Genomic DNA, 24,737 nt, shown 5'->3' on the forward strand with positions numbered 1-24,737 from the left:
TTTTTATACCCACTTTGCACAAGTGCGACTGACCGCACAAGGTGCAGGGAAATGGAGACCCTGGCATGCTGCCTCGGGCACTTGGCAGCACGTCCTGACTGCTGACCCTGGAATAGAACCAGAGGAAAATGTTTTCCTCCTGAGCATCTGGGATCCAAACATTGCTGTCCTTGCGCAGGCAAAAATACCTCTCATTTTCAGTGCAGGCTGTGGCCCCAGGCTGCCTGTCTCCTTTCCTTATCCGCTATCTTAACACCCCTGGTAACAACAGTGCCAATCAAACCCAGCATTGAACGCAGACAGCCTTGACTAAGCAACTCCGGGAAGAGCTGTCAGCCATGGAGCTGTCACAACCTCATCAGCTCTGCATGGAAGGAGCCACTGCTTGATATTCTCGCCTTACGCTGGGTGTCAAGACTGTGCTCCGTGCTTGACAGGGAGATGGCTTCCTGAGCCGAGAATCTGCCTCCCAGGCATCAGCACTTGCTGCCGGGATTGTGGGGGATGGATTGTGGCTGGGCTCAGCTGCTCTAGTTGCAGTTAGGCAGGAGGGTGTACGGAGGATGGAATTTACTGGTGCTTTGGGGTTTTCAGAGTGTGGGAAGTCAAACAGGATCCTCTGGCCCCCAAACTGTGTGGCCAATAAACAGATGCTGTGTGCTGCTCCAGAGGTGGCTGCCCTGAAGTGGAGGGTTAAGTGATCCTTGTGTGGCCTAGCAGACAGGGTGCTGGACTGGACCAGAATAGCCCTGGCTTCTATTCCTGGCTCTGGTAACGGCCTGCTGGGTAACCTTGGACAAGTCACTACGTCCCTCTGTGCCTCAGTTTCCCCGTCAGTAAAATGGGGATAATGACAGTGACCTGCATGGCAATGCACCTTGGGAGCTATGTAAGAGCGAGGTATTCTTGGTACAACCCCCACTCCCCCCGGAGGGGTAACGAATGCTCTGAGTGGCTCCGCAGGAAGCTGCTAGAGAAGCTCAGGGGGGTGTAATCCTGCTGACTTTGCTTTGTTTAGGGTTTTTTACTTTACCCTTAAATCACTTACACCCTCTGCTTCAAAATCCCACCCCTGACTCCGTAATGACACCTCCCTCCTTTCCCATCAGGGGCTGATCCCAGAGAGCCTCTTCTCCACTCCTCCAGTTCGTCTTATTGCCCTGGAGTGGTGCCGTCGCCCTCCCACATAATGATGGTGCAGGTGACATTAGAAGCAGGTGAGTAGCCCCTTTGAGCTCAGTGGGCGTGAGTCTGAGGTGCTCTGCACCTGGGGCAGGCATGGAGGGGGTGGGGAAGATGGCTTTACGCATCCCTGTGTGCTCCTTGTATTCCTGGGCCTCCCAAGCCCCAGTGTAAGTTGGAGTGGCCAAGGGCTGCTCTAGCACTCTGCCTCCCAGCAGCTGGGGAAACAGAGACGAGCCATGGTGCAGTACACTCTGCCTGCACCTCTGATCTGCCCTGACTCTGGGAGCACTTGCAGGGCCTCTGTGCTGGCTGGGGTGGCCCCTGCATGGGGGAGGATACTCAAGGGGGTGCATTTCCCCTCACTTTAAGGCCCCTTTATGCAGCCGAAGTGGCCTGAAGGAGCCAGAGTATAAGTGAGGTTTGACACAGCAGCAATCCCATCTGTCCCAAGTCAAACCCATGGGTAAGTCTTTGCCAGATTGGCGCCCAGGTGCGTGACCTCATCACTGTCTCCATGGCGACAAGATGTGATGTCACACATGCAGGGCTGTGCCCCCATTTCCCGCAGCAAAAGAACGAGTCTTGCCTCTAAACTGACAGCCGTCAATCTTGAAAACAACGACTGCCGTGGGTTCCTGGCACAATCTCTCACCTGGCTTTCAATTCTTTCCCTCTTGCAGGGAGCAATGTGACCAGAGAGAAAGCGGCTCAGGGGAGACCAGACCACAGCTCTGGGATAAAAAAAAAAAACGTAAACTTCATCTTGCAGCTGAGACGCCTTTAGAAACCGTCTCCGGGAGGAGAGGGGGGAAGTTTTGTGCTCTGGTTATCTGCAAATAGTCTGTAATTTCTGAGGAGACGAGACATGCACGCCAGGGCTGAGGAGGTGAGTGGTCCCCACCACGGCAGAGATGACAAGGAGCTTTCACAACTCTTTTCTAGGTAGAAATGATCAGGCTAAACCTTTGGGATCAGGAGTTCTAATAAACAGCTATGCTCTGGGAGACGGCAGCTTGGGGTCTGAGCCTGGGTTTGCTCTTTAGCACGCTTCCTAGAACTCTGCACGCCCTTGCACGGGACTGGTTATTGCTAGGATTAGAGGCAGTGTGACCTAGAGGGTAGAGCGCTGAGACTTGGGAGACCTGGGTTCTATTCCTGGCTCTGACACTTATTGTTAGTAGCATTATGATAGAATCAGGATCCATTGTGCTAGGTGCTGTACAGACACGGAACAAAAAGAGTCTCCGCCCCAGAGAGCTTCCAGTCTAAGTATAAGACAAGAGACGACAGATCAGTACAGACGGGGGAATGCAATGTGTGAATATTGGCCAGCACGACGGGGAGTGGTCTCTGCACACCAGCAGCCGACCATTGCCAGGTTGGTTGGTTGGTTTGTTGCTGGATGACCTCAGAGCAAGTCACCTTCCCTGCCCATGCCTCAGTTTCCCCAGATGTAAAATGGGGATAATGATATTTATCCCTTGAGATCCACAGATGGAAAGCACTAGATATTAAAGTGGTTTAGTTAAACTGCTGGAAGCCTTTGTGTGGGCCCCCTTTTTCTTGTGGTTTAAGGCCTTGGGAAAGTTCACCAGTTTAATTTCAACTGGATTTAGCTAAACTGCCGCAAGTGGGCTGCGAGGTCGCTCTCATTTCAGTGTAAGAGGGCTTAGTTTCGTTTAGCTTCAGTCCCCAGTTTACTCCAGCTAAACCACATGTAAACGGGATTAAGAGTGTCTACATGGCTGTTTCCCACCAGTTTAACTGAACTGGTTCAGTTCTGGATGTAGACAAGTGCGACTGCAAAACAAACTCCTCCTGCACTGCTCTCCTTTGTGGCACGTGTCGTGAGCTATTCTCGGTCTCTGAAAACCTTCACTGAGCACGCTGAGCGATGCATCTGTCACAGGGCTCCTACCCTCCCAGTGACCCACCCTGGCTCTCCCGTCACCTTGCCGTTTGCAGAGTGCTGCAGGCGTAGCGGCTCGGCGCGTTCTCCTTGCCGGTTCACCTAAGCTTCTGTAAATGTCAGCCGGGCGAGCGAGGCGTACCCACGGACAGTAACAGCAAACAGGAAAGGCGGCGTTTCGAGCCAGGCAAAGGTCGGCAGGTTACGGACTTAACACAAGTGGAGCATGTCTAGGCCTCGGCCTTGCCGGGAATCAGGAGGTGGCGGGGGCCCAGGCTGTACTGCAAATGGCTGGGGAGCCGGGTAGTGGAACGGAGGCTGGGTCTCCCGTGGAATTCTGTCAGGAAGGGGAACTAGCGCAGTGCCCTGGGTGGGCTGCAGTGGAGGTGGCAGGGAACCGAACCAGGAGGCAGAAGCTGGTTTTAATCCTTCCTCTGTCACTGCCTGGCTGGATGAGCTGGGGCAAGTCCCTCCAGCTCTCGGTGCTTCTGCTTAGCCTGGAAGTGTAACTCGGGGCTCCCGGGTGACACAAGTCTGCCACAGCCTCCGGCTAGGGAGTCTAGCCCTTCAGCGCAAGCTCCAGAGACCCGTGGAGGTCTCTGGTCCGGTCCCCAGCGCTCACCGAGATGGTGTCTGTCACAAAAGCGCTTTAGGGTAACGCTGTGTCTTGGTTTGTCTGTGCAGCACCCGGCACAGTGGGGGAGCCAGTCTGTGCGGCGGGGACCCGGATTGAGAGCAGAGTCCTGCAGGGAAACACAAGGTACTATCAGCCTCCAGTAACCAAGGCCAGGAGCTCTCTCTATTATTTACATTAGGGTAGCAGCTGTGAGGAAGGACGGCCCAGTGGTTAGGCACTAGCCAGGCACATGGGAGACCTGGGGGTCATGTCCCTGCTCTGCCACAGAATCCCCATGCGATGTTGGGCAGGTTACTGCAGCTCTGTGCCTCCGTTTCCCCCGCTGTACACTGGGGATACGAGACCTGCCTGGCCTCCTGGAGGGGTTGGAAGGATAAATGTACTAAGGCTGTGATGTGCTTAGATTCAAGGCAGTACCTAAGAGAGAGGCCCCAGCTGAGAGCATGGCCCCATTGCGCTGTGCAGGGACAGTCCCTGCTACAAAAATCTGAACACACGTCACCAGGTTCTGAGCCTCATTTGACAGCTGGAGAATGGGGGCATGGAGTGGTAAGCCTCAGCTTTGGAAAGGTATTTAACTCCCATGGGCACTAAGTGACTTCCCCATGGTCGCACCAGGAGCCAGCGGCAGAGGTCTGCCATGTCCCAAGCCAACGTCACAACGCATCTGGTGCGGTGCCCAGCGCACCTAGCGCCCGGGGCAGCAGCTGGTGGAAGGTCTCGTGCCGGTCCTGCACACCAGGCTGTCCATTGCTTTGGGGGTGGGGGGAGGGTGCCAGGCAAGAGTGGCTCTTGTGCTCCAGGGGGATCTCAGAGGGCATAAGTCCCAGACAAAGTGGGTGCAGGGAGTTGCCAATCTTAGTGGGAAGCACCGAAGGACTCTCCAGTTACTCACCCTCCCCTGTGGCCAACCTGCAGAGCCCATGCTAGGCATAGGCAGACCAAGCAATTGTTTAGGGCTCCGAGCAGCTCAAGGGGCCCCCTATTTGCTTTTTATTATACGAGCTTGCCTGGTTTAGTGGGTGTGGGGGAATATTCCTGCATAGAGCCCCCAGTGGGCTAGCCCTGGCTCGGCCAACTTGGTATTAGCCTGTGTCATCCCTGGCTCCCTGGCGTCAGCGCTGGGCCTGGTAGGATTCTGCGTACTCCTTTTCCTTGCTCGCTAATTAATTCCCCAGCTGCAGAGTCTGGCTGATCAATGGCTGGGACAGCTGTGGGGAATTCCGTCTGCGGCTGCTAGTCACCGTGAGTCCCGCGCTGTCACGGCTTCCCGCAGCAGCCAGCCACACGCTGGGCTGAGTCCCTCCTGTGAAAGGCCTGGGGAGGAGCCCCGGAGACCAGAGCAGGGACAGCTGGGTTGTGCAGAGAGACGTTCCCCCCTCCAGGCCACCCCTGCCAGCGTGTCCCTGTGAACAGGTTTGGCCTGTGGGCGGGGCCTCCAGGCCCCCGCTGTCCTAGCTCGGCCCCCCAGGAGGGAGGCAAAAGGTGAGCTGGGCTTGTGAGGAGCGGGGCTTTCAGGGCCCTGGGTTCAGGCCCTGGATGTGCCGCAGGCTTCCCTGTATGCTGTTGTCCCTGGGGGTGGGGCACAGGGGGCTGGTGCTGCCAAGGGGCCTGGGCACCTCCTGGGGTGTGGTCTCTGCTGCTGTCCTATCGACCCAGTGTGAATCAGGAGTGACTTCAGGTGTGAGCAGAGGAGAATCGGGCTCCTAATTGCCTCCCCCTTCCAGCCCCTGGTGAAGCCTCCCAGCAGCATTTCCACTTCAGGCTCCGTCTCTCTGCGTCACCATTTGTAATGGGGATGGCAGCCACCAGATCCTGCCCCCTGAGCTGAAAGGCAAAACCGGCGTCTGTTGCTCTGAGACTGGCTGGAGGTGGGAGGACATATGCCAAGGCCCCTTCAGCCTTAAAAAGGGGCCAAAAACGGCCCTCGCTCACCTGGGGCCTCCTGGCCAGCAAGGAGATGCAGTAAGGGCCCTGCTTCCAGCCCCCAGTGCAGGGATGGATATGGGGCATTCCTGAAATACACTGCTTCGGGGAGGGAGGGGAGAGCATGGGCAGGAGAGTAAGAGTTAGAACAGCCCTGGGGCTGCTCTAACTGCCTCACAGGGACACCACTGGTAGCGGGAGTGGGCTGCTGCCATTGTTATCCACGATCCACCAAGCAGTGAGTCGGAGCTGGAGGCTGGGATAGCCGTTGAATTGCAGAAACATCCTTCCCTCTGGGATCTGATAGGAAAATCCCAGAGACAGCTCACCACTGCCCCCAGCAAGGGATTTGCAGGGCAGGCGGAAACCACTCTCTCCCCTTGGCCAATTTGCATAATCTAATTTGCCTTGTGGCTCATTAAACCTCACACTGCAATGAATTCCCTGCTGTGGAGCCAGGGATTCCAGTCCCTGAGCTAAAAGGGGAAGTACAGAGGGCCGACCTGCGGCTGTGTGAACGTGCCCAAAGCCTGCTCTGCGCCCGCCTGTGTGAGATGAACAGTGTTCGGGGTAAGCGCCAGGTAATGGAGCCCGGGGACATTTCGCGCTTTGAAACTTTTGAAAACGGCTTGTTTCCCATTTGTAACTTTTTCCATTTTTGATGAGAGAGCCGCCCAGACCTGAACTACTACTGTTTTGAGAAGTGAAGAAAAGATGGTTGGTTGGTTTTTCTTTTTCCAGTTATTACACCCTGGCCTTCTTTTTCAGCAGGAAATCGGGGGGGGGGGGGGGTGAAAAAAATCACAACAGGAAAAAATAATTTTAAATCTTGTCTCTGACTGTGGTCAGCACCAGAGCTTCAAGGGAATGAACAGAACAGCCCATCTTCTTGGTTTCTGTCAGTCAGAGGTTAAGGATCACCCTAAGGATGATGGGGTTACATCCCTGACCAGCTTGGCTAATAGCCACTGATGGAGCTGTCCTCCAGGAACTTATCTAGTTCTTTTTTTAACCCCATTATACTTTTGGCCATTACAGCATCCCATGGCAATGAGTTCCACAGGTTAATTGTGCATCGTGTGAAAAAGTATTTCCTCTAGTTTGTATTGAACCTGTGGCTTATTGAAGCGGGGGGCCCCCTGGATTTTGTATTCTGGGAAAGGACAAATAAGACTTCACATTCTCCACACCATTCATGAGTTTGTAGATCTCTATCACAGGGGTTCTCAACCTTTTTCTTTCTGAGGGCCCCCCCAACATGTTATAAAAAAAATCCACGGCTCACCTGTGCCACAACAACTAGTTTTGTGCATATAAAAGCCAGGACCGGCATTGGGGGGTAGCAAGCGGGGTAATTGTCCTGGGGCCCCCAGGAACCTAAGTTGCTCAGACTTCAACTTCAGCCCCAGGTGGCGGGGCTCAGGGCCCCAGACTTCAGCCCCATGCGGTGGGACTTCAGCTTTCTGCCGTGGGCTCCAGTGAGTCGAATGCCAGCCCTGCTTGGGGACCCCCTGAAACCTGCTCATGCCCCCCCAGGGGGCCTCGGATCTCTAGTTGAGAACCACTGCTCTATCACATCCCCCCTTAATCTTTATTTGTACTAGGGCAGCAGGGTTGTCCTTGGACCAGGTGTTTTCCACACTAGACAAAATAGGGGAAGGTTTATAGTTCTCTGTTTTCAGGTGGGGAAACTGAGGCAGAGAGCGACTAAGTGTTTTAGAGGAATTGTTTTGTTATGGGAGGTTGGACTAATGGGCTTTAGCCCCAGGGGACACTGGACATCTAATATCCCTTCCTTTGGGGGAGATGGTAGATCCCCACCCCCTTGTTTTCTCATTGAGGTAGCAGCTGTCACAGAGACTTACCCATGTGTCTGACCTGTCTGTGCCTGGGTGAGGCTAGCTAAGGCAGGGAGGTCCCCTGGCAGAGGGGCTGGCCTGGCGTGGGGGGGGGGGGGTCCCTGGGGGGGGGGGCGGGCCTGGCGGGGGCATTCCTTGGCGAAGGGGCTGGCCTGGTCGGGGGGTCCCTTGGCGCGGGGGTCCTGTGGCGGAGGGCCGGGGCTGGCCGGGGGATCCTTGGCGGAGGGGCCAACCTTGCTGGGGCATCCTTTGGTGGAGGGGCCGGCCAGCCAGGGCGGGAGAGGGTTCCATGGCAGAGGGGCCTGGTCGGGGGATCCCTTGGCGGAGGGGCCGGCCGGGCCAGGGGGTCCCTTGACAGAGGGGGTCCCTTGGCACAGGGGCTGGCCTAGGAGGGGTGTCCCTTGGCGGGGGGGGGCCCCTTGGCAGGGGGGCTGGCCTGGGAGGGGGGACCCTTGGCGGGGGGGTCCCGTGGCAGAGGGCCCGGCCTGGCCGGGGGGTCCCTTGCCGGCTCGCCCTCGTTGCGCCCTGCTGGGGGGCCGAGCCCCCGGGAACCCCGGCGCTGCGCCCGGCCGGTTGCTCGCCCCGGGGACAATCCCCGCCGCCTGCAGAGGGGAGCAGCCGCCCGCGCTCGCTGCGCTCCTCCCGCGCCGGAATCTGCGCGCCCGTCTCCATTCATGCGCCGCGCTGGGGGGGGGGGGAGGGACCTGCCCCAGCCCTCCCCTCCGCCAGCCCCCCGCCACCCCGGCCGGCGGCCAGCTGCCCAGCCCCGCTCCCGTCGCCGGCTCGGCCCCCGGCCGCAAACAAAGGGCGAGCGGCTGGGGCTGGGCTACTCCGCCGGCCGGGGGCGCAGCAGCGGAGCTGGCCGGCCGTGGGGACGCGCAGCCGGGGAGCCGCTCCTAGCGAGGTAAGCGCCGCGGGATGCCGCGGGCCCCTGCCCCCCGGCAGCCCCCTGCCCGGAGCCGCTCGACGCCCCGTTTTCCCCCCGCGTCCTGGGGCGCCGCCTTCGCATCCCCGCCGCGCCGGGCCGGGCCGGGACACACGGGCTGGGGGCGCCGCCGGCAGGGAGGGGAGCGGGGCAAGGCGGGTCCCGGAGGGGAGGTGCGGGGAGCGCTCGGCTGCCGGGACCGCAGCCTCCCGGAGCGTGTGAGAGTCAGCTGGGTGTGTGTGTGTGTGTGTGTGTGTGTGTGTGTGTGTGATCCATAGGGACTGTCAGCTGTGTGTGTGTGACAAATCCATAGGGACTTTGTGTGTGTGTGATCCATAGGGACAGTTGTGAGTGTGTGTGTGAAATCCATAGGGACAGTCAGCTCTGTTTGTGTGTGTGTGGGGGGGCTGACAGTCAGCTGCTGCGTGTGTGTATAATCCATAGGGACAGTCAGATGGGGTGGGGGGCTGCGATCCATAGGGACAGTCAGATGGGGTGGGGGGCTGACAGTCAGCTGCTGCGCGCGTGTGTGTGAGGCTGCAAGCCATGGGCACAGTTAGCTAGAGGGGTTGCAATTCACAGGCTTTTCTGAGCACAGAGGCTCTGCACCGGGCACTCCCTTTAGTATCTGCAGCATGGCCCTTCGCTCTCCCTCCACCCCACCCCGGGCTTTAGGGCTGGGTGTGCACATCACACACCTCTCCCTTGGTTGTGTTCACCGTGGCCGTGGTCCCGCTCCATTTCTCAGTGGGGGCGGAGGGGGGGGGGCATATCCCTGGTTGTTTGTTTTTACTTTGCATTCACGGTGGATTCCGCCCTCTCCGTAAGGCTGCCACAGAGACCGGCTGGCTGGATTGATGAACTCCAATCACCCCATGGCTGTCAATCCTCATCAGGCATTCCCCATAGGTCTGGGGCCTGCGCTGCTCCCCACCTGCCATGGCGGTGTTGATGCGGTGCTGAAAAAGCCCCTATTTTTCCTCCTCCAGCAGCTCGGTGGAGTCTCCCCTGCAAGGCAGGGCATCCTGCCTCCCAACGTGCGAGCAGACCGTGCGCTGCATAGCAAACGTGAACCACGTTGGCCGTGCCAAAGCAAAAACGGGACCAGGAGATTAAGGAGGAGCAGAAGCCCTGGTCTCATTTATACTGGCTCCAGATAGATACTAGCATTACGGAGACCAGCATCTGGCTTCTGGTGGTTTCAGCTGGTGGGTTAGGAGTCCCTCATTAGAGCACAAAGTGAAGCCATGTTCCATTTGGGAGCTGGGGCTTGCGGCCTCTGGATTCTGGTACAAAGCACCAAACCACTGCACAGAGCATATTTTGCTCTCCTCTCCATTCAGCACAAATTAAATTCCTCGCAGCATGCAGGGGTTAATGACTTGAGTTGCCTAGTGATCTTTGGGAGCTAGGGGTCAAGTTCCCAGCATGCAACTTTCTCCATCTCATAATGCTGCCCATAAACCATATTTTTTGTGCTTTTTATTAAAAATCCCACAAGCCTGCGTGGGACTTTTCTGACTCCACCACGTCTGACAGAAGCATGGAGCTCACAGAGCTCTATGCTGTTCTCATGAACATTGCAAATACAGGATGCACAATTCTCCTGTATTTGTAGTCCCGCAGGGAATACCAGGGGACGTGACCATTTCTTTGAGGACAGTTTGCTGATGGACATAGCAAAAAAAAAAAATTCAGAGATGCTGGTGGCATTCACAGAGCAGCTGCAAATGGTGGAGTCCCACTTCTGGGCCCAAGCAAGGAGCACGGGCTGGTGGGATCACGTTGTGGTGCAAGGAGGACAAGCAGCAGCTACAGAACTTTCGGATGTGAAAGGCCACATTCCTGGAGAGCGGGGTGCCAAGCTTGCCCCAGGCCTCCAGCACAGGGACTCCAGAATAAGAGCTGCACTGACAGCGGAGAAGTGAGTGATGATTGCACTGTGAAAGCTTGCAATACCGGATGGCTCCCGGTCAGCGGGAAATCATTCTGGAGTGGGAAAATCCACTGTTGTCATGCAAGAGTGTGGGGCCATTTGTCATCTCCTGCTCTGCAGGACCGTGACTCTCGGCAATGTGCAGGACAGAGTGGATGGATTTGCAGCAATCTGAACTGCAGTGGGGCAGTCGACGGCACACACATCCCTATTTCAGCATCTGCATACAGAAAGGGCCACTTTCCTACGGTTATGCGAGTGTTGGTGGATCACCGGGCATGCTTCACCAGTGTCATGTGGGCTGGTCAGGGCATGTACAAGACGCTCACATCTTTAAGAACACAGGGCTGTTCAGAGAGCTGCAAGTGGAGACCTACTTTCTCGGCCAGTATATTACCACTGAAATGCCAATAATGGTCCTGGGGGACCCATCCTACCCCTTGCTCCCCCGGCCACCTCAACGGCACCAAAGAATGATCCAACTTCCGGCTCAGCAGGGCAGAATGACAGTTGACTGTGCTTTTGGTAGCCTGAAGGGACACTGGCGGTGTTTACTCACTGGATTGGATCTCAGTGAGAAATATATCCCCACGATTACAGCTGCCTGGTGCGTCCTGCGAAGTGTCTGCGAGGCCAAGGGGGAAAAGCTGGCACCAGGGCGGAGGTGGAGCAGCTGTCTGCTGAGTTTGAACAGCCAGATAGAAGGGGTCGTACGACAGCCCAGCGGGGAGCTGTGCCATAGAGGGAGGCTTGGAAAGAACACGTTCACTGTCAACCACAGCTGTGTTCTGAGCCGGACTCTTCTCTGGACCTGGAACGCTGGGAGTTGCTAAGGATTGTGGGTGCTGGTTGTACATTTTATAGAGGGGGCCGGGTGTTTTCCTGAGGCCATGAATTCTGTGGTGCTGGCTGTACATTTACAAGCACTGTTTGCTTTGTCTTCGGCTCTGCATTCTACAATATGTGTCGTGACCTAAGAAAGACAATTTGATTCTCCAAAAATAGAACTTGATTGATCGGCGGAAAACCAGTGCAGAAAATCAATGGGCACAAAACCACCCTGGCGATGTTTATATACATTTTAACATCAATTAATGTCGTGAAACTTTAAAATAAGAAAAGGAGTAAACGTTTACGTCCATTTGAGTGCACAAATGTGGTCCGTTGTGGCTACAGGTACACTGACCTGTGAGAACCATGGCTGGTATATGTGAAGCTATAGCTTTCCTTGCTGGTCCCTAGGGTGGAGTGGTGGGGGTAGGGATATGGCCTGTGTTAGAATCGTAGAACTGGAAGGGACCTCCGCGTGGCCACCCTGCCAAGCCCTCCAGGGCAATGAAAAGCAGATGACAACTGTTGTGCCTCTACCTCTTCTCGTAGGAGTCAAACTCTGACAAGTTTGTGTTGTTAAGGTGGGGATGGGCCATCTGTATTTGCAATAATTTCTAGGAAAAACGCATGGACACGCTTACCAAGGTCCCTTCTCCGACCCTGGGCTCATATGCGCTCACCTGGCGGGACTGGCTAGACTGGTGAAGTCTCAAACAGGTCCTGAGGGCTCACGACATGGCTGGACCCCGCCACTGCCTCTTGCTGGGCCCCCTCCTTTTCTTCCTCCTCGCTGTTCACGACAGGGGTCTCTATCTCGGGCTCCTGGGAGGGGTCCAGGGTCCTCTGCGGGGCGCTGGTGAGGGCTCCACCACCAGGTCTGGCAAGCAGTTCATTGTAAAAGCAGCTGGTCTGCGAGGCTGCCCCAGATCTATCGTTGCCCTCCCTGGCCTAAGTTCCTTCACCTTCACGCGGCATAGCTGCTGCTCATTGTCCTGCCCCTTTGCCCGCATCCCCCGGGCAATCTGCTCCTAGGTGCCCACATTTCTACGGCAGGCCCATTACTGGGCCTGTCCAGCCTCTGCTCCCCACAGGCCCAGGAGGTCCAACACGTCCTTTCTGCTCCCGCCAGGAGCGGGTCTAGTGCTTGGAGCCGGCGTGGGCAGCTGCACGCAGCGAGGGAGAACTGCCAGGTGTGCTCACCACGGTGGGTCACCAGGAAAAGGTGTTTCAAAAACACACGCGGCTTTAAAGGGGCGTGTTGGGGTCCTTCCGGTTTTGACTCTGACCCCTGGGCGGAGGAGTTTAAAACTGTGAGCAGGGCAATCGCTGTGGCAGGGAATGGGGCATTGTGGGACAGCTGCTGGGGGACTCTCAGGGTTGACACAGGTCATGCCGTGTCTACACTTGCACTGCGTCAACCACAGTGGGTCAGCCCCGGCTCCACACCTTTCAGGGAGGCGGTTTTACTGTGTCACTTACGCTGACCGGAGCTAAATGTGAGTGTAGAGAAGTGCCCAAATAGGGTGACGCATGTCGATGTACAGCAACCTAATGTTGCAGCGTAGTTCAGACCTTAGCTGGACCTCTGGTCCGATCCAGCGTGGCAGTTCCTCGGTTCATACCGTTACAAATGCACCTCTTGTTTCCAGTCCAAATTTGTCTCGCTTCAGTGTCCGGCCACTGGGTCTCATTCTGCCTCTTATCTGCCGGATGGAAGAGCTCTCTGTTATCGGAAATCTCCCTCTGCTTCCCAGTAGGTACTTATAGACCTTAATCCCGTCCCCGGTCCTCCTTCTCTTGGCACTAGTGAGACGGTGCTTCATAGGGCTCTGACAGCAAGGCAGGTTTTCCAGTATCCGTGTTTGTAGATTGCTGGGGAGTGAGCAGGTCTAGATTCTCCCCCCATCGGATGCACACTTGGAAAAGTTCAGTTGCTTTAGTGCAATTGGTTCTGTGCCTGTGAGGGTTAAATTCACCCCACAGGGCCTAGACACCCCTTGGGTCTTGCTTCGTTCCTTTAGGCAAGACTTAAAGGGCACCTAGGTCTTGTGTGGCTTCCTCTGCAGCAGGCTGAATTTCAGAGCCCGTCTCTGCATCGGGGGCAAGAGTGCATTTCCTACCAACAGTATCACCCTGGCTGGGTTGTCCAGAGAGAGCAGCCAAGCCCCCCAGCCACGCTCGGGAGGAGCCCGGCTTTCAATCCCACTCCCACCCACGCAGGAGCAATCAGGCCACGTTTCCTGTTGGCACATGGGGCACTGGAGCCAAGAAAACACCCCCCAGAAACAGCATTCCTGCAGCCAGCCAGCTCTGCGCAAGTAGCCCGAAAGGAGAAGCTGCAAAGGTCTTTATATGGCAATTATTATTCCCCCCCCCCGTGTTCGCACTATCTGGGGGGGAGGGGGATAAACCAGTGCTACGTAAGATGATCAGACGTGTTTCCCTAGCCATGCATAGCTAGCGCCAGCGCCCAGCAGAGTTTGTCGATTCCTTTCCATCTCAGTCAATTTACAGCATAGAAACCCTGTAATCCATCAGTGCAGGATTCCTTCCCCCCCTCGCTGTCTCCCCTGCAATCTGTTCCCTCCTCCGAGCATTGGGTAGGAATTCTTAATGTTGGGGACAGGGAATGTAGACGAGGACAGATTGAAACTGTTGACCTTCGATTATTCTGTATCCCCCTAGTGTCTCTCCTCTCTATTTTAGGGTTTGTCTACACAGAGATACTCAGGCAAATTAATCCAAATGAAGTTTTAAAGTGAATTAGTTAAACTGCATTAAACCCCTGTGTGGACGCTCTCATTCAGAATAAAAGTGGTCTGATTTGGGTTTAGCGTAATTCACTTTGGAAGCTAAAGCAAATTAAGGCCACGTTAATTCTGACTGAGTGTGTCCAGGCAGAGATTTAACGTGGTTTAACGAATCCACTTTAAATTCACATTTGTTCAGATGAATTTTCCTGAGTGTACTTAGCTGGCTCCTGTCACGGTGGGATCTGGGCACTGCTCTGACACACTGAACATCGCAGTGCCCCTGGGAGGCCAGGCACTGCTATTACTCCCATTGTCGAGATGAGGAAACTGAGGCACAGATCCTCTAAAGTGCTTAGGCTCCTCGCTTCCATTGGAGCCTAAATACCTTTGCGGGCCTGGGCCAGAGAGCATAAGGGTGCATCTGCGCAGTCACTCCCAGCTCGAGGGGATGCAGCCACGTGAGGTCTGATCCCGCCAGCACGCTAACAGCAGCAGTGTAGCCGCGGGAGGAGCCAGCTGCCCCGAGTCCATGGCTAGTGTCTCCCACAGGATCACGCTCCTCCTGCTGCAACTCCACTCCCTACTGTCAGCAGGCGGGCCGGGGCAGAGCTAGCGCGGCTCTGGCTCCTTGAGCTGGCAAGGACGGGGACGCATCCTCACGGACGCACCCAAGGGTGCAGAGGGACGCCGTGGCAGTGCCGGGAATTGAACTTGTGTCGCCCCCCTCCCAGCTGGCACCCGAGCCACCGGCCCGCCCTTCTCCGCAATAGCCGGGGTGGAGAAGGTCGACTCCTGTCACTGCACCAGCTGCAGATCTGGCCCGGTGGTAGGAAATGGGGAGCCCCCGTCTCTTCCCGCAGCTCCAGCCCCATCCCAGTTCGACACTCCTCCGGAGCTCGTGTTCTGGGCGCCAGCCCCCTCCCCGCGTGAACGCAGGGGCCTCTAGGGACTCGTGGGGGGAGTGCCGGCCCCTTACGCGCGTGTTGAGATCCCCGTAGGCTGCAGCGGGCCAGGTCCAGGTGGAGCAGGCCTGGCGGGGGAGAAGGAATCACTCATTCGTGTTGGCTGCTGGGGGATGGATCCCGGCGGGGAAGGACCCATGCGCTGGGAGGTGGAGAGGAGTTGGGATGGATCCGTGTTGCAGGATTCGGGGGGGGAGTGGACCCGTGCTGCAAGAGTGGGGGATGGGTGGGGGTGGGCAGGGATGGACCCGTGCTGGTGCGGTGGAGGGGCAGGGTTAGGGGGGGGCAGCAAGGTGGACCCATGTTTGGGGGGGGGGGGGCAGGTGGACTCTTGGCCAACCAGCCCTGGGCCTCTCAGCTGCCCCTGTGCAATCCTGGCATTTAGGACTGGCGGCAAGGGGCCAGTCGATCTCGTTGCCGGTCAGTGAGCCCCTGCCTGGGGCTGGAGGGGGCCGTGCCCACCCTGGTGAGAGAGATGGCCATGTCTCCTGCAGAGGAAAGGGCCCTGTCCCTCCCCCCAGCCTGGCTCCCTGCCGTGGGCGTGACGTCTGCCCTTCCTGGTGCAGCCTAAATATTTAGGCGTCAGCAGATTTATGGGGACCTGGCTGGGGGCGGGCAGAGCCAGAGCGAGCGGGGGACCTGCTGGGTCAGGGTGGAGATGAACCCCCTAGCGAGCCTCCATGAACGTAGCCGGCCCAGGTCAGGAGTGACGGGAGCCGATCCCGTCCGACAGCCCTGCGGGGACCCCCAGGCGCAGTGAATTCAAAGGGTCTCCGCCCGCTTCCCATTGAGTGGGGGGTGACGTCCTCCACACTCAGCGTGGCATGAATGGGTCCCGGGCAGGGAAACAGCAGAGACTCCCAGGAACGAGGGGCCACCGCTTTCACATGGACTGGCTGGCTCAGGGGCGTGGGGACTGGCTCCGATCTGGCCCCAAGGAGTGGGCCATGGGGCACTGGCTCCGATCCAGCAGGGGGCTGCGGCCTGGGGAATGCAGCGGGGCAGTTCTGTAGTAAAGTGGCCTACTCAGGAGGCAGATGAAGGCTGCTAGCTGGCCTCGCTCGGATGGGCTGTCTGGCCTGGCACGGCTGCGCTCCGAGGGGGCTCTCCGCTCTCCAGTGTCAGCCCTACAGCGGGCTCCATTTTGCAGTGTCGCTGGGCTACCCACTGGCTGTGTGTATAACAGTGTACTACTGCTGTCGGACAGTGGAGTGACTCGGAGGGCAGGTAGTCCTGGGTGTGTGTGTGGCATTCCTGAGCCAGTGCAGGATAACAACCTCTTGCTGCTGCCAGTTGAGATCCTCCTGAGTGCCAAGGGTCTGTGCCTGGGGCAGCGGGTTCGGTTGTGCCCCTCGGAGCGCTCTTTGCGAACTCAGCCCATCCTTTGAACGACGGCCCTGCGCCGCTGAGCAGCGTCACCGCAGTGCTTCCGCTGCTGTTTCCCCTCCCCCGGGTATGCAATGGAGTTAAACAATTAATTATTCAGGAAAGAACTCCTCAGTCTGCTGCTTAATGCAGGGGATTGATTCCGCGAGGGCTCCTTGGCCCGCTCCTCCCCTGCTCGGCGCTAACTCTGGGCCCTGGGCTGGTTTTATGGCTGTAGCTAGAATGGCAGCCGAGAGCGATGGCGCTGAAATAAGGGAGAGCGGGAGAGACGGCGTTTGGGTTTCCTGTGGACAGCGCCGCTCTGGGATCCTGCCTACCCCTGCACCCCCCTGGCCCCACGGAACGGCCCCTGGGTGGGAGGAATCTTCTCTGTGTGAGTCTTGTAGCCAGCAGAGAGCCGGGGCAAGAGAATGGGCTGGCAGGGTGGGGACTCAGGACTCCTGGCTTCTATTCCTGGCTCTGTCGCTGAGCCGCTGTGGGACCGAGGCCAGTCCCTTCCCCTGTTTCTCTTCCCATCCCTGATCTCTCTGGGGCCGGGCAGGGTCTCTGCAGCGCTCAGGGCTCTGATCTACAGCCTCTAGGTGCTGCTGTGATGTCCTTGGGACTCCCGGGCCGGGGGGGAGGGGTTGGTCTGATGGAGCCCAAATCTGCCGATTGTCCGGACCCTTTGCTGGGGTTGGGGCCAGAGGGGCACCTACAGCCTGAGCCCATCCTCCTCTGGCCTCCTCGCCTAGCCTGCCCCAGAGCCCCCTATTCCCCGCAGCCCCGCCCTTCTCGCTCCAGCACGTCCATCCCTGGGGAGTCCCTGGCCCTGGCTGGCGAGCCGCAGGACTCTCCGAAGTCCATGCTGACGCGGTTCCCCGCGCCCCCCGGCTCAGCGCGGGACCCACGCGGCTCCCTTCTGGGCTTGCCCTGTTAGCCCCAGGCCCACGGGCCCCTTTGCAGGCCTGTCCCAGGCTGCTGGGGGTTAGAAACAAGCGCAGGAGCTGCAGGAGGGGGCGGCCTTGCCAATGCTCTCCCAGGGTCCATCCTGCACTGCTCCCTGGGCCCTGCCCTGCTATTCCCAGGAGAACACCCCTATCCTGGTGCCCCTTGTCTCTGGGGTGGGGGTGGGGGGCAAGTGGGATGCCCCTGCCTCCACAGGTCCGTGAGCTGCCAGCTGAGGGTGGGTCTCTGTTGCGAAGGCTCCTGGGGCTCCGGGGCAGGGTTTGGGGGGCCCCCGGCTTGCAGCAGAGTTGCACCCGTCTTGGAAGGGCAGCTCAGAGGCTGCTGGCTGCCCTCGCCTGCTGCTGCTTTCGCCAGCTTTCCCCTGGCTGGCGGGCGGGCGATTGAGAGACAGACGCTTCCCGGCAGCGGGTCCTGGTTAAATACAACCCCAGGCAGGTGAGAACCGTAAGGAATGAACAAGTGCCAGGTGAGACCTGCTTGGCAAGGTCGCTGCTGAGAGTGAAATCGCACCCATGCACAGATCCTTCCCTTGCCTTCCTCCACCCCCAGAACCAGCTGATCCTCGACTGGGGCTGGGACAAGAATTCCCCACAGTCCCATCTCAGCCCTTCTTGGGAGCCACGTGGTGTTCTTCATTATTGATATTATGCTACAGCTGCACAGAGCACATCTGAGATCAGGGCCCCGTCGCACTGGGCGCTGCCCAGACCCCAGCTGAGATCAGGGCCCTGACGTGCCAGGCGCTGCCCAAACCTCGACCGAGATCAGGCCCCATTGTCCCGGGCGCTGCCCAGACCCCAACCAAGATTGTGGCCCCGTCGCGCTGGGCGCCACCCAGACCCCAGCCGAGATCAGGGGCCCGTCGTGCCGGGCACCGCCCAGACCCATTCCCGTGGGGCTGGCCCCCCTGCCCGTCCAAGGGCCCGGGGCTCCCGTTCTGCGCGCGGGGACTGGAGGGGGTGGATTTCCCTGGGCTGCCCGAAGGAAGCCGGGACTCGCGGGAGCACCTGCAGCATCTGAACACTGCTGCAGCAAGCGTGTCGGTCCGCAGGGCTGCTGCGGTGTGGGGGAACTTCAGTACGCACGCTGTGCACAGGGGACGTGTGCAAATGTGTGTGCACGGTGCAGACAGTTCCGGTGGTGCACGTGTGCGGGGCTGTGCAAGCGTTCACACGTACGGTGTGTCCACGTTACACAGAACCTGTCCTGCCAGCCCTTCCCCTGGGTCCTCTGCGGCAGGGTTGGGGTGAACTAACCCTTCCCCTCCCTCTGTTGTGAACCTGCCGCCCCATTTTGCACAAGGGTATTTCTGGGATGAATTTTACCGCCCGGCCTCTCCTGAGCCGGGGTGGTTAGCTCATGAAATCGCCCCCTGGGGAGGCTGTCCCCAGGCGTGGAGAGAGACGTTGGTCTGAATTGGGCACACACCAGACAGAGGGCGGCTGGGCTGGTCCTGTGACGTCCTGGGTCTGGCCCCGCTCCCCTCACCGCTGGGAGTCAGGACTCCTGGGTTCTGTTCCCAGCTCTGGGAGGGGAGTGGGGTCTAGTGGGGGCTGGGTTCGGCCGGGGATGTGGAGGGGATGGGGCAGGATCCTGTCCTAAGGGCCTTGGCTGCAGGGGGCCCCTGTTGCTGGGAAATCGTGCGGGGGGATGGGGCAGCCAGGATCTAATGCCCCCACCTCCCCGTCACTGTCTTTCAGGCTCCCGGCAGCCAGCGAGAGCAGCATTTAACTCCGGCCCTTGCCCTGGGTCCTGGGTCCGCGTGGCTGAGAGCAGAGGAGGGGACATGAAGAAGAGCCGGAGTGTCCTGGCTGTGACGGCGGACGAGGTGAGAGCGGCACTGGGGGTGTCCCCTCCATCCAGGGGACCAGGGGCCTGTCCATTCGGCGTCCCTGTTGGCGTGGTGCGGCCTGGCAGGGAGTTGCCCCCTACAACGAGGGGTGAGACCCCATGAGCTCATGGCATTGGGAGGGGCACCGAATGGGTGAGAAGGTGGCAACAGGCACTGACCAGGCCCCAGATCAGAGCCGGCGCCCCCTAGAGGGGAAAGGCCCCGTCCCAGCCAGCCAGCCCCCTTGACAGGCAAGAGGACAATGCCCACCAGGGCAAGGGCCAGGGCTGTGGGCACCTCTGGGGGCTCTCCCAGGCTGGGAGCCTGCGGGGAGGTAAATGCCACCAGCTGCAGTCTCCGAGGGGTCCCGAGCTGGAGGGGGAGGATGTAGTTAAGGCCCTAGGCTGGTGGGTGGGGCTTTCTGTGCCACCCCCGCTGGGCGGGTGTCCCTGCACCCCGGGGCAGCGAGGGCTCCCAGGCACGAGCCAATGCTGACACCGGCTGGGCCTGGGCTCTCTTATCCCCCTGTGAGGCAGCCCTGGGGCTCCTGAGCTGGGGCCCCCCCTGCACCGTTCTCTGTCCCGGACACCCCTACGCCGAAGGGGAGTGCTTTAGTTGTTGGTGTTCAGCTGTGAGGTTGCACTGGTGGAAAGAAGCAGGCATGGCCTCGCACTAGCACTGGGAAGGGTGCGTGGCTTTGCCTGAGCACTGGGAAGTGTGCGCGGCCTTGCACTAGCACCAGGAAGCGGGCACGGCCTTGCACTAACACCGGGAAGCGGGCACAGCCTTGCACTAGCACCGGGAAGCGTGCATGGCCTTGCACTAACACCGGGAAGCGGGCACGGCCTTGCACTAGCACCAGGAAGCGTGCGTGGCCATGCACTAGCACCGGAAAGCATGCTTGGCCATGCACAGCCTTGCACTTTGGCACACACGTGTGCATTGGCAGGTTCCCTTTGCAGCTACTGGCCTTGGAGACAGTGGAGGGAGGGCGCACGCAGGGAAAGGTGGTGCGGGGGCGCCCTCTGCTGCCCTGAGAGCAGAAAGACGCCAGTAACTGGGCAGACTGGAGTGTGCAGCTGCACCTGTCAGTACAGGCTCTTGGGGATACCTGCAGCTGGGGGGGGCTAATGGAGAATTCGGGAGTGTAGCTGCCTGCGTTCGGGCTGCATTGGGGTGCGTAGCTGGCTGTGTTTGGGGTGCATTGGGGTGTGTAGCTGGTTGTGTTCAGGGTGCATTGGGGTGTGTAGCTGGTTGTGTTCAGGGTGCACTGGNTAGCTGGTTGTGTTCAGGGTGCATTGGGGTGTGTAGCTGGCTGCACTCGGGGTGCACTGGGGTGCATAGCTGGCTGTGTTTGGGGTGCGTAGCTGGCTGCACTCGGGGTGCACTGGGGGTGTGTAGCTGGCTGTGTTCGGGGTGCATTGGGGTGTGTAGCTGGTTGTGTTCAGGGTGCACTGGGGGTGTGTAGCTGGCTGCGTTCGGGCTGCATTGGGGTGTGTAGCTGGCTGTGTTTGGGGTGCATTGGGGTGTGTAGCTGGCTGTATTCGGGGTGCATAGCTGTTTGTGTTTGGGGTGTGCTGAGGGTAATCACTCGCAGCTCCAAGACAACCCAGAGTTCGTTGAGCTCTCTGCGAGGCACGGGAACCCAGCCTGCGCTGATCGCGCTACATGACCCCCGCTAACGTTGGCCTGACTAGGGTGGAGGCAGGTTGCTTTGCATTACCATGGCCCGTGCTGTATTGCTAGGAGGGGAAGGATGTGGGAGCCCGGACTCCTGGGTTCTATCCCCAGCGAGGGGAGTGTGACCCAGTGGCTAGAGCAAGAGGGGCTGGGAGTCAGGACTCCCCCTTCTATAGACTCATAGAAATGCCGGCTGGGAGGGGCTCTGGAGCTCAAGTCCAGCCCCCGCCGCTGAGGCAGGATCCAGCAACCCAGACCAGCCCTGGCAGGGGTTTGTCCAGCCGCCCTTAAACCCTCCGTGACAGACGGGGGATGCCCCAGCTGCCCTGGGGACCCTATTGCAGAGCTCAGCTACCCCGGGATTCCTGGATACCGGACCTAACCCCCCCTGCTGTGGATACGGCCCCTGCCCCTCGTCCTGCCCCGGTGGGCGTGGAGAACAACCCCTCCCCCAGCCCTGCGCGTGGGAGGCCGGTTCTCAGGGCCCCTCAGGCTTCTCTCCGGCGCAAACAGGCCCTGGGTTTGTAACGTTCCTCGCAGCGCAGGTTGGCTGAACCTTCGCTCAGTCCGGCCGCTCTCCTCCGGGCTCTCCCCAGCTTGCCAGAACGGGACACTGGGCTCCTGCTGGGGCCGTCCCGAGCGGGACAGTCACCTCCCGCGTCTCACATCCGCCACTCCCGGCCTGTTACTGCGCCCCGGGCTGATCCGAGCCCCTTTGGCAGCAGCAGCACACGGTGGGCTCATATAGTGCTGGTCCGCATAGAGGTGACAACCTACTACTGCTACCGTTCGCTCCAGTGGCGGAGGACTGTGCAGGTCTAATTTCTGCACCTAACTAGCTAGGGGGCCTTACAGACAGCAGCCTCCTTGAGTACACAGCCCAGATTTATCGCCAGAGCACTGCCCCGTGCCCCCTGCCCGCCTACTGCCCTGCACCCCGCTTCCTGGCTCCCCGGGCCCTGCAGCATCACAGGGTCCCCCCACTCCCCCATCGCCTGCCCCCCTCAGCTGCTCTGTGTGGTGGCTGCAGCGTGTTAGCGACTCCAGCTCAGCCGCTGTCTCTGGTCGATGCCCGGCGGGCGGGCGGGCTGACACCGTGTTTGCTGCGCGCGGTCTCACGCCGTGGCCAGGCGCTGCCCGTTAGATTAGTCCCAGCCGGCTCTGATGGCCGTGCTAGCATTCCGGCTGCTCCTGCCCAGTGTCTCGCAGGGGGCCGGCGTGCTGGCGTCATCCAAGAACTGGCACAGCCAGTGCCGGGCTGGGGCTTAGCGAGGGGTAAACAGCCCCCTTATACTCACACCAGTTATGTTAGTCAGTGAATTAAGAAAATGCCCCTAGGGAACCTGGGCTGGTTCCAGGCAAATGGACAGACATGGTGGGCGTGGGGTAATATCCCCCCGGTCACCATCTCCGTACCCCTGCGCTGGGCAAAGGCCAGAGGGCTGCGATTCCAGCCTAAGATGACTGCGCCCAAGGCCTGGAGCTTCCCGCTTCTCTGGGAGGGGGTCTCTGCACAGAGCAGGAGCTGCCTTTCGGATGATCTGTGAGGCAGAGAGATGGGCAGCGCCCGGCCCGACCGTACCCTGATCTCGGCCGGGGTCTGGGCAGCGCCCGGCCCGACCGGACCCTGATCTCGGCCGGGGTCTGGGCAGCGCCTGGCATGAAGGGGCCTTGATCTTGGTCGGGGTGTGGGCAGCGCCCGGCCCGACTGGGCCTTGATCTTGGTCGGGGTCTGGGCAGCGCCCGGCATGACGAGGCCCTGATCTCGTTCGGAGTGTGGGCAGTGCCTGGCCCGACGGGGCCTTGATCTCGGCCGGGGTCTGGGCAGCGCCTGGCCCGACGGGACCTTGATCTCGGTCGGGGTCTGGGCAGCGCCCGGCGTGAGGGGGCCCTGATCTCAGCTGGGGTGTCAAAGAGCTATTGTAATAGTAACAATGATAAGAGACAGGTTTTAGCTCTGTTCCCTCCCCCTTCTGTGGGAACTGGGGAGCCCCCCCTTTGCCTGCGGGATTCCCCAGTTTCTGTCCTTGGAGTGTTTGTGTTGCTCTGGCTGCATGTGGGTCTGTCACAGAGCTCAGACGGTTTGTGGCCTTGGGATCTGGTGAAATCATCAATGTCCCAGCTGGGATCTCCTGGGAGGTGGGGGACAGAGCCCCGCCCCCTGGCTGAGCTGCTGGGGAATCCCTGCTCGCGGTGGAAGGACTAGGACACACAGCTGTTCCCTGCTGCGGAGATGGGGGCGTCTGGGGATACCCGAGAGCTGTGATTCCCTTTCTGCCCACTAGAGGGCAGCGCTGCCCGTCCATGCCCGCCCAGGTCCCAGTTGAATGAGTTCTTTCCCCTAATTCCCTCCCCCGGGTCTCTCTGCCGTTTAATTACATTTTCTAATTAAAACCCGAGCGTTCAGATAGGGCTGGAGGGGAGCTCGGTGATGAGTGTTCCAAGGGCGGAGTGATGATAACCAGCATTAGTGCTTCAGCAGAGCGATCGTACCCAGCCTGGCTTCCCTGTGAGGGCCAGGAGGGGAACCCAGGAGTCCTTCCCCCCCCAACCCACTAGACCCCTCTGCCCCCCAGAGCCAGGATAGAACCCAGGAGTCCTGGCTCCCAGCCCCCCTCTAACCCACTAGACCCCTCTGCCCCCCAGAGCCAGGACAGAACCCAGGAGTCCTGGCTCCCAGCCCCCCTCTAACCCACTAGACCCCTCTGCCCCCCAGAGCCAGGATAGAACCCAGGCTGGGGGGCTGGAGCCAACCACGTTTCCTGCGACCCAGCATGGCCCACCCATGGGACCAAGTTCTGCCTTCCAGACATGGCCCCAGAGGGGACAGGCCCCGCGCCCCATTCCCTGCCCCCCTGAGCCAGCCAGGCCCTGCCCTGGGGCCGGATGGGAGCCAGCGCCCCCCAGAGGGGACAGGCCCCACACCACATCCCCCCCCCCCCCCCCCCCCCCCGCCCCCCCCCCGGGGGCCGGGGGGGGCCCCCCCCCCCCCCGGGGGGCGACCCCCCCCCCCCCCCCCCCCCCCCCCCCCAGCCAGCCAGGTCATGCCCTGGAGGCGAAAGGCCCCTGGAGGGGATAGGCCCCTGCCCCATTCTCTGCCCCCTGAGCCAGCCGCTTCACCTCTCACTGGCTCCAAGGCCCAGGTTGCTCGTCACAGAGGCCGTGTCCCCTCCAGCTCCGAGCGGGGGCCGGTCCATCCAGCTGTGTGAGCTGCCGCAGCTGAGAACCGGATTCTATCCTTAGCTCCCCCCCCGCCGTCGAGAGGGGCAGGGGGCTGATTAGCGCAGCCTGACGATGCTGAGAATAAACATCCGCTTCAGCCGCCCCCCACCCACCTCTGAGATGGGCTGGTAAACAACAGCACAAAGGCAACGGGCAGGGGCCTGTCCCTCTGGGGGCGCCAGCTGCCATCCGGCCCCAGGGCTGGGACTGGCTGGCTCCAGGGGGCAGGGAATGGGGCGCGGGGCCTGTTCCCTCTGGGGGGCACCGGCTCCCATCCGGCCCCAGGGCAGGGACTGGCTGGCTCCGGGGGGGCGGGGAATGGGGCAGGGGCCCATCCCCTCTAGGAGATTGAGGGTGAGGAAAGGTCATGGGTCACCCTCGTGCCAGCCTGGTGGTGCTCTGGCCCCTTGGCCTGATGCTCGCCCTCTGCTCTCATTGGCAGAAGCCCAAGGACCTGCTGGAGCCCGGGCTCTGCAGCCGCTCCTACACCGCTGGCAGCATGCTGGGCGCGGACCTGCGGCGTGGCCGGCGCCGCCTCTCCTCCAGCCTGCAGGTGCCACCGTGGAAACCCCTGGACCGGGCGCGATCGCCGGAGCCCGACAGCGTCCAGAGGCCGACCACCCTGCCCCTGCGCATCCCGCCCCGCATCGCCATCACCCACGCCGAGCCGGACAGGTAGGGCACGGGGGGATCACACTGGGGGAGGGGCTGGTTATCGTGCCCTGAGTGGGCACACAGCCGGGGGGT

The 24,737-nt window shown here is 60.0% G+C and overlaps 1 protein-coding gene and 1 long non-coding RNA gene across 3 annotated transcripts in view; both read left to right on the forward strand.

Moving 5' to 3' along the window:
* The first annotated feature begins 254 nt into the window (after window positions 1-254).
* Window positions 255-11,496, forward strand: LOC117888683. 2 transcript variants are annotated; one of them, XR_004648358.1, is made up of 3 exons: window positions 255-1,217; window positions 1,866-2,071; window positions 9,431-11,496. It is a non-coding gene; the product is annotated as an uncharacterized LOC117888683 (long non-coding RNA). The 2 variants fall into 2 exon arrangements; XR_004648357.1 differs by lacking the exon at window positions 9,431-11,496 and adding an exon at window positions 3,779-6,416.
* Window positions 11,497-18,997: 7,501 nt separating this feature from the next.
* PDE4A (phosphodiesterase 4A) overlaps window positions 18,998-24,737 on the forward strand; it is a gene marked incomplete at its 3' end in the record, with an annotated part of 120,725 nt that continues 114,985 nt past the window's right edge. Inside the window, 2 exon segments of the mRNA XM_034792302.1 lie at window positions 18,998-19,085; window positions 24,433-24,665. Coding sequence (XP_034648193.1) covers window positions 19,044-19,085; window positions 24,433-24,665 — 275 coding nt within the window.

The sequence above is a fragment of the Trachemys scripta genome, chromosome 16 (assembly GCF_013100865.1).
Source record: "Trachemys scripta elegans isolate TJP31775 chromosome 16, CAS_Tse_1.0, whole genome shotgun sequence".
Classification (NCBI taxonomy): Eukaryota; Metazoa; Chordata; order Testudines; family Emydidae; genus Trachemys; species Trachemys scripta.